The sequence below is a fragment of the Ctenocephalides felis genome, unplaced genomic scaffold (assembly GCF_003426905.1).
Source record: "Ctenocephalides felis isolate EL2017-DRISC unplaced genomic scaffold, ASM342690v1 CF-g0.4_SCAFFOLD_01886, whole genome shotgun sequence".
NCBI classification, from domain to species: Eukaryota; Metazoa; Arthropoda; class Insecta; order Siphonaptera; family Pulicidae; genus Ctenocephalides; species Ctenocephalides felis.
The window spans coordinates 152,688,532-152,703,522 of record NW_020538040.1 but is presented as its reverse complement, the minus strand read 5'-3'; the positions used below and the strand labels follow the sequence as shown (position 1 = coordinate 152,703,522).

Here is a 14,991-nt window from a genome sequence, read left to right as displayed (position 1 = left end):
TATTGACATGCCTGATGAACTAATTAGAATATTATTAATTTCCCGTAGGGTAGTTAGAGTAATGGGCCGAAATCGAAAATAAAAAGTTTTGCATTTCTCGACGTTTTGAAGGTTTCTGAACATTTTGGCATACATAAGAAAAAATGGATGTGTGTGTGTGTGTTTTGTATGTCCGCATTTTTTCGTCCACGTTTTCGGCCACACGGATCAACCGATTGGAATGTGCTGATTAGTTTTTGGCAAAGGCAGTTCCAGCCGTTACAGAGATACGGAGCAAAGAGTGCAGAAAATACAAATCGAGTTTTGAGAGAATGGAGTATCCGATTTGAATGGTCTAAAAAACTTTCAATTGTAATGATTAGGAGAATAGGTGATTAGTTTAGAGTCAGGTCCAGCCATTTCAAAGATACAGAGCTTAATATGCAAAAAAATGGCAGTTTTTGAGAAAACTAAGCGTTCCGATTGAATGATTCGAAGAACTTTCTGCTTATTTCAACAAAATAATTGCTTTTGAAAAAAAAATTATTTCAAAGTTTCTTTTTTCAATTTTTTCTTTCAATAATTTTTTTTTCAATTTTTTCTTTAAATTTTTTTTTTGTATATTGAAAATAATACAGATTTTAATTATAAATCTGACTAAAGTTGTAACATATTTTAAACAAATATTTTCAACTTTGCAATTCAGTTTATATAATTCTTATAAATATTAGACAATGTTACAATATTATAAAAATCTATATGAAAACATTTAATATTTCTCGATCATTACCTTCCCGTAAGGCAAGTTAAAGTTATTCCAAAAAAATCGAAAATGAAAATTTTTATATATCTTTCGTTTCAGAGGTTCTGATTATTTGGCATACCTTAGAAAAAATGGATGTATGTGTGTGTGTGTGTGTGTGTGTATATGCATATGAACCGAGCGTCCGATTTTAATAATTCAAAAAACATTTTACTAGTATTGACAAGATGAAAAATGATGATCAAATTTTCATGAAGGCAGGTCTAGCGGTTTCGGAGATCTAGTGAAAAAAGGAAAAAAATGCCATCTGGCGGTCAAAAATGATCATTAGACATGTGCACATCAAATTATCTGATATTTTATAGAGATTGTAACAATAAGTATAAATTTTGTTTACATTCCTATGGGTTCCGTACCAATGTTCATTCGTTAGACGGCGACGCGGCGCTTACGCGCTTTGACATTTCGTCTCTATGCAGTTAAAGCAGTACGATTGCTTTGAAAAAAAGTTCAGAATTTCCAAATATTTAAAAATTTTTCATAATACATTCTTCAAAAAGTCTTTTTTTCAAAAAAAGTAAATTTTTGTCAAAAATTTATAGTTTCTCAAAAATCTAATTTTTCAGAGTAATTTTTATTCAAAAATGTTGATCTTTTAAAAAAAAAAATTTTTGGTACGGGAAGTTCCAGCAATTTGCCTTAAGGCACGATGCCATGCACCCCTAATCCTACTTTCCAAATATTTATTAACTAAAATTAAACAATTAATTCTAATTAATTCAATTTTTTTCTAGGGTATTCTAAAACAATTACTTTTCGTCATATCCCATGTTGTCTAGTGGTTAGGATACCTGGTTCTCAACCAGGAGGCCGGGGTTCGATCCCCCGCATGGGCCTACATTTTTTATCCTACTTTTTAAATATTATGCAATAAAATTAAACAGTTAATTCTAATTAATTGAATTTTCTTTTAGGGTATACCAAAACAATCAATTATGGTCATATCCACGTTGTCTAGTGATTGAGATACCTTACATTTTTAAATATTTTATTTTACATATTATTTATACACCACTAGTTTGTAATTTGTAATTAGAATTTTCCTATAAATAGAATTTTACAAAATATGTAAACATACTTATTTTTCTTGAAAAATTTCTCCGAAATAATGTCCAAAAATTTTTGGTAAAATTTTTTCACTATGTGCCGCAATACGCGTCGCCGTAACATGGTGCAGAAAGCTGCATCAAAAGAAACGTTCCAGCTTTTTTTATTGCATTGAATTTTACAAGATTGAACGATTTTAACGTTATTTCATGTCATCGACAACGTTTGTCATCTATAGATCGATTGTGTGTATCTACATGAAAATTTTTGTATTTATTTAGCATTGTGATTCGTAGCGTCTGTCGAGCACACGCACGAGACACGCAATGCGTTTTTTGTTTAACTTAGGTCGAACCAAAAACGAATATGCTACGAATATAAATATGTATGCTTTCGATATCAGCAGTGTCGATAATAATAAGCAATTTTTTGCTGCATACCGAATGGTAAGATTTTATCAAAACGGTGCCGGTAGTTGCTTACGATAATCTAGAATATGCTGTCACGACGCGTGTGTTCTGGCATTCGTTTGTATTCACATCGATGGATGTAATTGAATTATTTTAATATTTATACGATATTTGAAACAACGTTAATTTATTGATAATTATACTTTATTCAGATTATTCTGCATGCCATAGATCAGTTTAATATTCAACCACTGTTCAAAATACTAAATCTTGTGCTGTTGCTTTTTAGATATCACACCCTTACCCATTGCTTTAAATTATTTTGCAGTAAATATATTTTTGAAGTAAAACTTCTTTAGGCGCGACTGGGGATGATATCATTTCTATAAGGGTCGATTGTGATTAGTTTATGTGAATAGAGATCTTTCGTTGTATGCGTTTCGGCATCAATATTGTATGCGTTCCGATATCAATAAGGAAATCGGCATAGATAAATAAATATTTTAATGTTACATCGTAGTACAAATCTTGATTTCATGAAAAATGCCAGAATCAGAAGAATATTTTACCCTGTCCCCCGTAAATTATTATAATGAAAATAATAAAACAATGCAGCATTTGCGCCGTGTATGAAACATAAGTTTATTGAAATAATTTCTATATTATTCGTAGTTTCTATAAATCTTCGAAGTTATTAAATGGAAAATATTTTTTAGGCAAAATAGATATTACAGCTGTTTAAAGAATGAGATTATATCGCCAGCGAATAAGTAAAAAAAATACCATCAGGCAATGAATGTATGTTATTTTTAATTACATGAAGTTCTTCAAACACAATTATCACATGATTAGTGAAGTTGCGAAAATAATATTTGTTTAAGCGTTTTTTTAACATAATCCACTGTTTGAACGAATATTATAGAATTTATTAATCAGCAATTACTTCATTTTTCCAATGAAGTCCTAAATGCTAATTACAATGACAAACCGATCATGTCATATTGGAAGTATGACTTTAATTACATTATTGTTTTTAAATATTATACATATTTTAATGCTATTATAAATATATACTTTATAATTTATCATTATATAAATGTGTATAATGGTTGTGTACACTAATAAATATGTGTATCATGAGTGAGGTATTATTCAAAATTGTTCAATATGATGTATTTATTTGTATTTAAATTCCATCTTGTACAGTAGAAAATAAGTTTTACTTCAATCGCGTGTGAACCTTAGGCGCACTCTTTTTTTATTTTTTCAACTCTTATGATTTAAGTTCTTAATTATTTCTAATAATCATGCGTTATATATAAACTCTCGAATATTTAACTTAAATCATATTAAAATCTATATTTCCAAGTGAAGAGATATTCCAAGTGATTGATATCGAGCTAACCGTTGTGTGGACAAGCTCATTCTACCTGTTAATTGTTATTATTAGTTGAAGGATTAAATAATAAAAATATTCTAATTTCTGAACAATTTATTTGCTATGATCAGATGATTATTTCTCCAAATGTGGCCACACAGCTATAGAATTTTTAAATACAGAGCCTGATCAGCAACATTTTCAAACCAGTGTTATGTTAAATACTCGTGTTCAATTAACATTTACTTATCTTAGTCTAGTGCTTATCAAAGCAAGAGGCATTTAATTGCAGTTACATGCAAAATGAAATGATAGGTATGTTTTATAAGCACATACTACAGATAAGTGTTTTGTATATGTTGAGTACTTTTAAAATCACATGAATCAATATCACAAAACACAAGTGCTAAATTAGATTCCAAATATGACCTTACTACCTTTACTTCATATTGTTATTGCTAACGAAGCTAAAAAATATATTTAAATCAAAATGTATAATTATAAAACCGTTTTACATATTTTCTTAATTTCCTTCCTGAATCCGAGCTATCTGATATAGAAATTTCTTAGCGTTATTTTACGTCATCGACAAAGATTGTCATCTATAGATTGATTGTATGTATATATCTACATGATTTTTTCTTATTCATTTAGCATATTATACTTCGTAGTATAGAAAAAAGGATAATGAAACTAAAAGATTTTTATTTTAATATTCTATTTATAATTAATTTTTATTAATAAATACTCAAAGTGTGAAAATGTTATTTTTTGAATAATTATAGTTTTTGGCATTGCTTAAATGTACTCCTTCTTAACTTGAAATGTTAAGGAGGAGACATGCCATATTCCCGAAACGTAGAATAAAATAATGAAAAATACAAAATTAGTAAATATTTTTTTGTTTAAAGTAGATCTTTAGTTCAGATATTTAAAAAATTATTATATATATATATATATATATATATATATATATAATAATAACACCAAGTAAAAAACTAAAGTAGTTTTGCAATACTTTATTTATCCATACGTTTCGGTCTTCATCGAGACCGTCATTCAGTGGAAAAAACTAAAAGATTTTATATGATATAGGAGGAAAATAATATAAAATTATAAAACTTATATATAAATACTTACAGAAATTAATTATACAAAAATACACTACACTATTACACTGTATATATATATATATATATATATATATATATATAACACGTATTAAACAAGCAACTATCGAACTATCTTCAATAAAATTTACAATTAATTTTTAACTATATGAATGTGTATTTATATGTAAATGTAATTTGTCATTTGCCCTTTTTTACCCCATATGCAGAGCAAAACAGAGACAGAAAGCCAACAGATCCAATGTTTTTCCTTCAAATTTAAAGGAATTATATGAAATAAAAGCTACTTTATTCAATCAATGCAAAATATAAACTTGATGGGCACATTTTTTGCAAAGAGTACACCGTATATAACTTTGATCTGGAATGACAAAATTATTTATCATGAGAGTTGGAATAACAATTTATTCAATTTATTTCTTGTGAAATTGCTCTTGAAATTGATATACTTTTTTATTTACTATTTTTTATTGTTCACACCTTTGTTAGGGTACAGGTTTAGTTGCCCTTCTTTATTCCACCCACGTGTAAGCTTTTATAGAGGTTATATGAAAAATCTCTTGAATCTAACATAAAAATAACAATATATCTTATGAAATAATTGAATACCGTAAACTTAAAAATTATATTAAGGTCTCGTAAACTAAACAACAGTGCTTACAACCAAAAAAACTAACAACGAAATAAAATACTTTTGTTGTGGATTTTCAAACATTGCCGTTTAACTCCTTATAGCAATGTCCCAAGAATCAAGGTGATGGCTGGTTATACACCTTTTTTCCTTTACTTTCAAATATTGTTGTTGAAAAATTCTTAACTTCACTTATTTTTGAGATATCGGTGGTGAACCTTTTTACTCGCAAACCTTTAAGGTTCACTCTTCTCTATATACAAAATTACATTTACAAATTTTGTATAACAAGGAATATTTTTATTGGTACTTAACCTGGTGAAAACATAGAATGTAGTTTAGACCAACAGAAAGAAAGCCAGAAAGCCCTAAAAAAATGGCAAACTTAGACAGAATAATATTGAATTGATTATTTTGGATGATGTGCTATCTAATACAATCCGAGGCATAATTAATCGTTTATACCTTGTATGTTCCTGCAACGATATCAAGCATGTTAAATTGTCTGTCTACCGAATCATTGAATATGAAATTTTCTGTATGTTGTAATATATATGTCCCAAAAATATCACAATGAAATGAAAGCTACGATGAAAAAAGAAAAAAACACTCACTCTGCAAGGCAGCGGGGCTAGCCATTTCTCCTCTACATCATAGAGAGGAGGATTGTGAAGCCCGACAGGCGCGGCGTTCTCCCCACGGTTGTCACTGTGAAAAAGGTCTCGAGAACAATATACGTATTTACTATAGGATTTTCATTTTGTGAAATAGATATTGTGAAATACTTTTATACGGGACACGGCTCCTGGGCAACCGTTCTATACACTTATAGTGCGAGTTCTCTGCCCAGATATGCTCTAGTGCTAATGGCTACTGACAACTCACTTGATGGATCGGCTCCAACCCCGTACATGTATATATACATTCACATACGTATATTGTATTATTTATATTCCATACTTGTGTTATGTACACGGACTTATATTCACATTTATGTATATGCACGAATACACACAATATATTTTTATATATAATAATGTGCGATTGTACTCGAGATGCTTTTCAAGCTTTGATTAAAATGTTCAAAACCAACGTCTTTCCACCCGTTGTCAGTTGTGCTTATTCTTGCAGCAAGGGCTTTACAAATCGTGCTGAAGAGTAAAAATATGTTTTTAAAGTTTTTTTTTTTTCAAACCAGGAACAAAATGAATAAGATGCTCTAACAATATACATCTTAATATCAATTCTTCGACAATGCGGTACTCTGGAAGCGCGATTATACTACGCAAAGTTAAATTTGCAACAACCCACTTATAACACGGTATTCCTGTAACGCGGTTTCCGTTCAACAGCCCATAAGTTCATCCCGTTATATTTTGATTGGCAATAAATATACGCAAAAAAAGTTTCTTTCGCGAAAACTATGAACGACTCTAGTAACTAGTTATTGCAAGAGGCTTTAATTTAAGTTTTAATGACGACTATATCATCGTTTACAATATATTACAAACATGCTAGTTTATATCATATCTGTGCAGTGTGTACAACATCGGTTTTAGTAGTGTTTAAGCTCTATCACAGAACGTTAGTCTTTCTAAAAACATTTCTGCTTGAAAAACTGTCTGTTGGCAAATAATTCTTCAGTTTAGCCTTTGTTTTATTTTTTATTATATTCTTGTATAAACTCTTAAATTTTTTTATCAGATCTTATATAAACTCTAAATCTAAAATAAATTAAATGAACTCAATTTCATAGAAAGCAATTTATATTTTTTGTAATTATGTATATATACATAATAAAAATATATAAATAAACTAGATATATCTAGTTTTAGTAGTGTTTGAGCTTTTTCACAGAACGTTACTCTTTTTAAAAACATATTTGTTGAAAAACTGTCTGTGAGAAAATAGTTCTTTAGTTTAGCTTTTGTTTTGATTTTGATTATATCCTTGTATAAACTTTTCGACGACAATAAATTTAATAAACTCAATTTAATAGAAACCAATTTATATTTTTTGTAATATATGTATATGAACTCTTCCATTCAAAAAAATAATTTTTAATTTATTATGTCTTTCGTATATATTGGGTTTCATAAAATAATTGCTGACAATGCTGTAATTTGTACTAATTCTAAGTTCCTCATAGCGCAATACCCGTACAACGCGATAGCCAGCTTCTATAGAACTTTTATTAAATCAACTTTTTTCAGAGTTTTTCAGAGCACGGTTTTCATATTACACGGTTCGTACTCACCGCGTTATCGACTGACTGTATATATGTAATATATATAAAATTCGTGATTTATACTAATTTTGAGTTGCTCATAACACGGTTCTTATACAACGCGATATATGATTTCCATACAACGCACTACGAATAAAAGCTTGAATTGTAAGTTAAATCCAATTTTCTTATATCACGGTCTCCATATTACACTCACCGCGTTATCGGAGAGTTGACTAAATAAATGGTTAATAGATTGATTTTTGTGTTACTTGGTTGCTATAGGTACTGACTTTGCTATCTGATCCTCTGGTTGTATTATATTAGATGATTAACCAAATGGTTCTACTCATTTTAACATATCTGTAGATAGATATAGAGATACAACCAAATTAAGATAAATAATAAAACATATAGTAGGTGCTTATATAAATATGAACTAAGATCTTTTCCTAGCTATCTACACTAGCAAATCTATACCCTCTTCGAAAAATAATACTGAAATTAAACCAAAACCGAAACAGTAGTCCAATTAATTTTGTGGCGGGCATTTGTATAAAGGCATTTTGATATAACATCGTCTCAAACGGAAATTTTATATTATCTGTCTGTCTCTTAATCTGTTTATCCGTTCTTGTTCTAAACTAAGTGGTTGATGATCCTCAAGTTAAATTTATTTATGCGATATAGCATTGGAAGCAGAAGCCGGTAGATTATTTTGCCGGCATATTCAATATATAGTATTGCCTATCAAACACAACATTCAGATGTAAATTTAATAAAGCTTCAATTAAATAATACATTTAATATATTGATAAATTGTATAAAAATTAATAATTATATATCGCACCCCTACAGGAAAAGTGACACAGCTCAAAATGTGTCAGGTGTCACTTTTTGTACGCATTTTAATGCAATTACATTAATTTTATACCCTAAAAAAACCTTAAGTTATTTTTTTATCTATAATATAAAAATGAATTGCAAAATGTGTTGGTAAGCGCATAACTCAACAACGCCTGGACCAATTTGGCCAATTTGTTTTTTAAAATGTTTGTTGAAGTCCAAGGATGGTTCTTACGGCGAGAAATAATCAAATAATTGCCGGAAAACCCCTAAAAACAGCGTTTTCGTTTTCACATATGAACGTTTTTAAACTATGAGTAAAGTTTATGACCCATAATAACTGAAATTTTGATAGATCGAGAGTGATAGGAAAAATAGGAAAAACCAAGTTGGCTTTTGGAACCAGTCAGTGAGTATGAAATTTTACTTTCTAATAATTTTTAAGTCTAGGAAAATAATAGAGTTACTAACCTCAAGTTGACAAGTGAACTGCAAATGATAGTTAAACAAATTAAAGGAATTTAAAGTGTGTGATACATAATTCTTATCTAAACACAAGAGAATTTCATCAACATATCTATAGTAAAAATAAGATTGAAGATGAGTCAAAACGTAGTTTTCTAGAATATGTAATATTAAATTTTTAACTTATTGGTAAATATCAGTATAGGTTATTAAAAAAAAACTAGAACTTTTGAATTGTAGACATGGGTACAGTACAACGTCTGTCGGGTCATCTAGTAATAAAATAAAATAAAAATATAGAGACACAATTCAAAATGGGGACGAGTTTTGGGGGTTCTGTATGCTATAAAGTGTAGATTGCAAATTTTAAATCCAAAACACAATACTAAGGCACTGCCGCTGATATGATTTGCATTTGATTCAAAGTCTGTATTTAATATTTTGACTTGTTAACTTCTCGTAGGATATAGTAATCGCAAAATTGGCATACCTTTAAAAAATAGATGATGTGCGTTGTATGTGTGTTTGCATGCGTATGTGTGTGTGTGCGAATACAAATTTATGTCGACGATTTCAATCGATTTGAATAATTCAAAATCGAATTCGTGGGAATTTATGGGAAGGTGTGCTGATTAATTTTTGGCAAAGGTAGGTCCGGTCGTTTTGTAGATGCGGGTCAAAAAGTGCAAGAATGTTGATTCAGTTTTTGAGATGATGAAACACCCGATTTGAATGATTCAAAGACATTCTACTCGTTTTGACGAAATATTTTATTGATTTTTTTCCTCGAATATTTAATTCTGGGACGAGTAGTGTAAACAATTTGCCATGCACCACTAGTTTGTATTTGATTTGTATACTTGTTTTTTTTTATGAAATAATGCTTGCCTTTTTAAAAAAATTTAATTCGAATTTTGGAACACACTGATGTTGGTTTTCGAACATTTGCCCAGAGAAATCGCATTTCCCTCTATCGGTTATGTCCTGCTGGATTAGTCACGCACTGTGGTAGTGCAATGGGTTCAACGCTACGATATTTGTTCTAAGCTAATATAGGATGGCAAGTTTATCGTTTCACTTCGTTGATGTTGTAAAAAATAGTACTCTATACAATTATTTTTTTATATTAGTAAAGCATTGTTTGCTATGTATGTAGAACGTCTCCATATTTAATTTTAAATTATATTTATGAAGAAAATCAAAGAACCTTGTTTTTAGTGAAGATTCAAAAGCCAAGCTTGTCGCTTGGAGCATATGCTCAAGGATGGCGCGAATATTTTAGAATATGTTTAATTTTCTATATAGGATTGATTTGTTATAAAAAATGTCTAATTCGCTGCAATTTTTTACGTTAATATATTAACCATAACTTTCTGTACTCAACTTTTTACATTTAACTATTTTACTAATTGTATTATAATGCTCATTTTATCAATATGCTATGACTTACGGAGATACTTACCCACAATAACAATTACTAATAATTTAATTGAATTGGTTTGGGATTTTAAATTAATATAGGTTATACCTGTAAATAAGGACTGATTAGAGTCTGTAGCGTATTACAAAATAAAGTGCTTAGTAACTTAAAACAAATTCTATAAGAATAATAAGCTTTTAAAAAATATTGTATTGTAAATAATTCTAATTGTAATTAATTGAATGTCATGGTATCAGTTCAATTAGAACTGTATTGTTTAATATTAAATTTTATCTTTTATATTAAATTAAAATTTACGATTTATTATTTCTCAATTTTTTTTAATAGGCAATTTCAAATAAATCCTAATTATAAAAAAATCCTGAACAAAATATGCAAGTTAAATACATTTACTCTTTGTAAATGTTTATGACTTTATACATATAATTAATAAAATATCGCCAGTTTGAAAAAACATAATTGGACTTCATAGAATTTAATGTTCAATATATTTTTTTTCTAAAAATTTCAAAAGACTACTAGACGCTCCAAGATTTTTCTTATATTTTTAAAATATGACGATTTGTATTAGGTTCAATTAATAAAAATCGAAATATTAATATTAAACATAACTGTTAAAAATATAATATTTAACTTGGTAGTGATCAGTAATGTAAATTTGGGTAAGATTACTCCAGATAATACTAATTTGAAACAAAGTTAAGTTTGAAAATTTCTTCGAGTGGTAATAAGCATCTTAGGGATAGGAATAAATATAAAAAATCCAGTTCAATAGCGAATTTTGTGTATTTATACAGCTCTTTACTTGATAGCAAGTGGTATCTGTACATTACGAACTCTTATATATAATTTTAATATATACAATTTAATATAGTAACATCAACATATTGTTTAATTATTTATCAGCAAATTTGAAAGATGTGGTATGGACAGAACATAAAAGAACAATGTTATTTTTATGATTATGAATATTATTCATGCATAAAAGTTTTGCCCAATTTGAAATTTTATATACATTGAAATATGTAATTTATCAGAATTTATTGTACAAGTAGAAAATGCAAAGTGTACGAGTTAAATGAAATCATTTTGTTCAAGTGCTGAGAAATAATTAAATGGGCGCAAATTGTTCCCTTGTTTCAAAATTTTCATTAAATACATAATTAAAATTCTTATAAATTTTACAAATTTTTGCTTCTATTTTCTAGCAACTATCTTCTTATAATGTAATTAAAAATAATCATTATATTGTTATAACTATTCTAGTAGTATACTCAATTCTCATATAAATATTTTTTGATCTTAAATATTAAAGAACTGAGAAGTAAACACAAACTATTTTGACCAAGGCTACAAAGAAATATATAAAATACAAAGATCATAAAAGAACATGGTAATATTTATTGTAAATTATAACAAATAACTTTAATTTAACATTTATAAATTATATTGCAACTTCACGAATTTAAGTTATAACAATGTAATTATTTCTTTATGTTTAAATTACTTTTATTGTTTAAATATATTATTTAACAGCTCATATATGCACGATTGTCTTTTATATGAAAACTAAGCTATAATAGCATACATTTTCAAATGTCATAGGACAATTTGCCAAACCAATTTATGAAAATATTCCGTTAGAGTCAATAAAACTTTAATTCTCCAACATAGTTATTCTGCATTTACACAATACACTTTGATGACGTTATGTTTAAATGTGCAGCAAAAGCACATCTATAAATTGTAAATCAAATTAAATAATACACACGTAACTATAACTAGTTAAAGATATAAGGTAAACAATTATTTAATATCATACAATCTTGAATAAGTTCTAATATTGCTTCGTATTAACTAAATTGTTCGACGCACCTCACACTGTATTCAAATTTACATGGTTTTAAAATAGTCATCTATTTCGAATGACGGTTCTGCTCAGCTCAACTGATAGTACTCAGGTGCGAAATCGTTTGCTAGATTGCTAAGAAAATTGAAATCGGAAGAACTATTACTGTTTTCCGTCGGCTGTCCTTGTCCCGTTTCATAAAAATGTTGGAACGCGTTGTAGCTATCGGCCGTTGCGTCCGAGGAGGAGGCTCCGTGGGCTGTGTAGGTCCCGTCGACGTGGGCCGCGTGCGGCGTGTGCGTCGATCCGTAGACCTCTTGTTGCGCCGCGTAGCCGTCGGTGTAATCGGTTATGGCTGGTTTGTTGTGGGCCGCTGCCATTTGCTCCGCGGTGTAATAGCCGTGCTCCATCGGATGATCTTCCACGTATACACCAACCGCCGCACCGCTTTGGTAGTAATGCACGGCGTGGTGATGGTGATGGTGGTATTGTCCGTGGCCATGTCCATGCCCGTGCTCAGCTGTATCATGCACAGCGTACTGGCCTCCATATTGATGAGGATATTCTTGCTGCTGTTGAGCATGCTGCGGCGCTTGTTGGGTTTGCGACGTGTGCTGCTGCTGTTGCGTCTGGCATTTGCTGTTATAATTTCCGTAGTTATATCCGTACTGTGCCGCTGCCGCGGCGGCCGATACGTAATTTCTCTGTTGGCCACGCATTCGTTGAGCCTGCTGCTGCGTTCGTGCATACGCTTCTGCAGCGGCCGAAGGCAGCAATTGCTCCGGAGTTGCGTTCATCGCGTAGCCCTCCGCCGGTGAATAGCAGCCTTGAGTCTGCGATTGATGCTGCGCCAGTACGGGCGCAGTGGGTTTAACGCGGTATTGATGCTGCGCTAAGGCATCTGGATGGTATTGTGGAGGCACTGTAGTCGGCGGTTGTTGGACATAACCTGCGGATCGCATACCAGGGGGATTTACGTATTGAGATATTCTTTGAATGGGATACATAGCAGAGTTTCGAGATTTTGTTGTAATCTCTTCTTTGGCGGCGGCCACCGGGGAGTAGTTACCGCGATCGATTTCTGATTTTACTATTGGTTTCTTATTGCGAGTCGTCAGAGGCTCGTCATCTTCTGTCGGTATAGGTTTGGCAACATCAGGTGATCCTGAACTTGATGCGACGCTACTCGCTCCATCGCTATTACTTCGGAACGTCCCAGTTGACGTATTATTGTTATTCGTTGCACTTGGCGTATTGTTGTTGTTGCCTCGCGTTAATGGTCCATTGTCGGAAACGTCGTCCAAATTCACTGGAGGCATTTCGCAACCTTGGCAACTCTTCTTACCACTAGGACCATCGTCATCAGGAAATTTGTCCGAACACAGTTTAGAACTCTTCCCTCCTTCTGACGCAGTTGAGTCTTTATCGTCTCCATCTTCACCTTTACTCAACGTTTGACGTTTGTGCTTCATTCTTCTATTTTGAAACCATACTTTAACCTAGAAAAGAAAACGACATTGAATCACTATTACTTGATTACTTGTTGATCAGCTGTATATACGGCCAATTAATTTTTTATACAATAATTTAATAGTTTAGTAGATGTATTATTGCTTTCAGTTTGAAAATATAATTTCAATTTATTTTCGCACTCACCTGTCTTTCAGTTAAGTCAAGTGATGCTGCAATCTCGATGCGCCTGGGTCGACATAAATATTTGTTGAAGTGAAATTCTTTCTCTAACTCTAGAAGTTGTGTATTAGTGTATGCAGTTCTTAATCTCCTCGGTAAACCATTTTCAGCAACAAAAGAATCAGCTGCAATTAAAAAAAAACAATTAGAGACACAATTATTTATTACAGTGTTGTTCAATATGCAAAGACATACGCAAAACTTTAAAATATCACATGGTGTCGATATTTATAATTATTGGTTGTTGGTGGAGTATTGAGTCGCTAAACTAAATTGAAAATAAATTTACAATACTATTAAATAATTAATTTAACAGCACGAAATTGCTCTATATCTAACGTCATTGCTATAACGCAGAAGTTACTGAAAGTTTATGCATTTGTGATGATTTAATGCGTCTCAGTTGTGAAACTGTCTGCCGGATTCAAGGGATTTCACCGCAACAACTAAACTGAACTTGTTAATTATGTCATTAGCACGTCACCAGGTCGTAACGTGCAGAGAGGGCTCAAACTCGAACATCTTCTGTCAGACTGCGCGTTGCAATGGAATGCAAACTTGAATTATGTTCTCGTTTATCTAGTTCAAGAGAAGTTTCCGAATTCAGGTCTTATGGTAAGACTGACAAATTTATTTTAAAGGAAACATGCACGATTTCATACCGTAATCGGCATATTTTCACTTAGAAATTAACACTACATGAAAAATAGTCAATCTCTTTGTGCAAGGGTAAAACTAAACAGTATAATTTTACTCTTTTCTATTTCACACATGGTAAATATGGTTTTTGTTGAGAAAATGAAATGATTCCTAATGAAAAGTTTGTTTTACCATATTTCTTTATTAAGCTATGAAATTTTTGTTCAATATTATAATAAATCACCCATTTTTTTTTATTTGAACTGAAGTATTCAAGAAATGTGACTTGTGAAATGTGATTTTTTAACTTCCCGTAGGGCAAGTTATAGTAATCGCAAAAAAATCGAAAATGAAAATTTTTATATATCTTTACGTTTCAAAGGTTTCTGAACATTTTGGCATACCTTAGAAAAAATGGATGTATGTGTGTGTGT

The 14,991-nt window shown here is 30.7% G+C and overlaps 1 protein-coding gene and 1 non-coding gene across 2 annotated transcripts; one reads left to right on the top strand and one right to left on the bottom strand.

The window, feature by feature from the left end:
* Positions 1–1,566: 1,566 nt before the first annotated feature.
* Trnae-cuc lies at positions 1,567–1,638 on the top strand. Its single transcript has one exon. It is a non-coding gene; the product is annotated as a tRNA-Glu (tRNA).
* A 10,677-nt stretch (positions 1,639–12,315) lies between these two features.
* LOC113376078 (homeotic protein proboscipedia-like) lies at positions 12,316–14,111 on the bottom strand. Its single transcript, XM_026616004.1, has 3 exons — positions 14,087–14,111; positions 13,883–14,043; positions 12,316–13,725 (listed from the first exon to the last, which is right to left on the bottom strand). The coding sequence occupies exons 1-3, from the start codon at positions 14,109–14,111 to the stop codon at positions 12,316–12,318; spliced, it is 1,596 nt and encodes a 531-aa protein (XP_026471789.1).
* Positions 14,112–14,991: the final 880 nt, after the last annotated feature.

What these genes read in the sequence shown, in the direction of transcription:
- LOC113376078 (XM_026616004.1), bottom strand. Translation starts at nt 14,111, where the DNA reads ATGTCTTTGCATATTGAACAACACT. An exon ending in TTTGCATATTGAACAACACT is followed by an intron (nt 14,044 to 14,086) that starts GTAATAAATAAT and finishes TTTTAATTGCAG; the next exon opens with CTGATTCTTTTGTTGCTGAA. An exon ending in TTGACTTAACTGAAAGACAG is followed by an intron (nt 13,726 to 13,882) that starts GTGAGTGCGAAA and finishes TTTCTTTTCTAG; the next exon opens with GTTAAAGTATGGTTTCAAAA.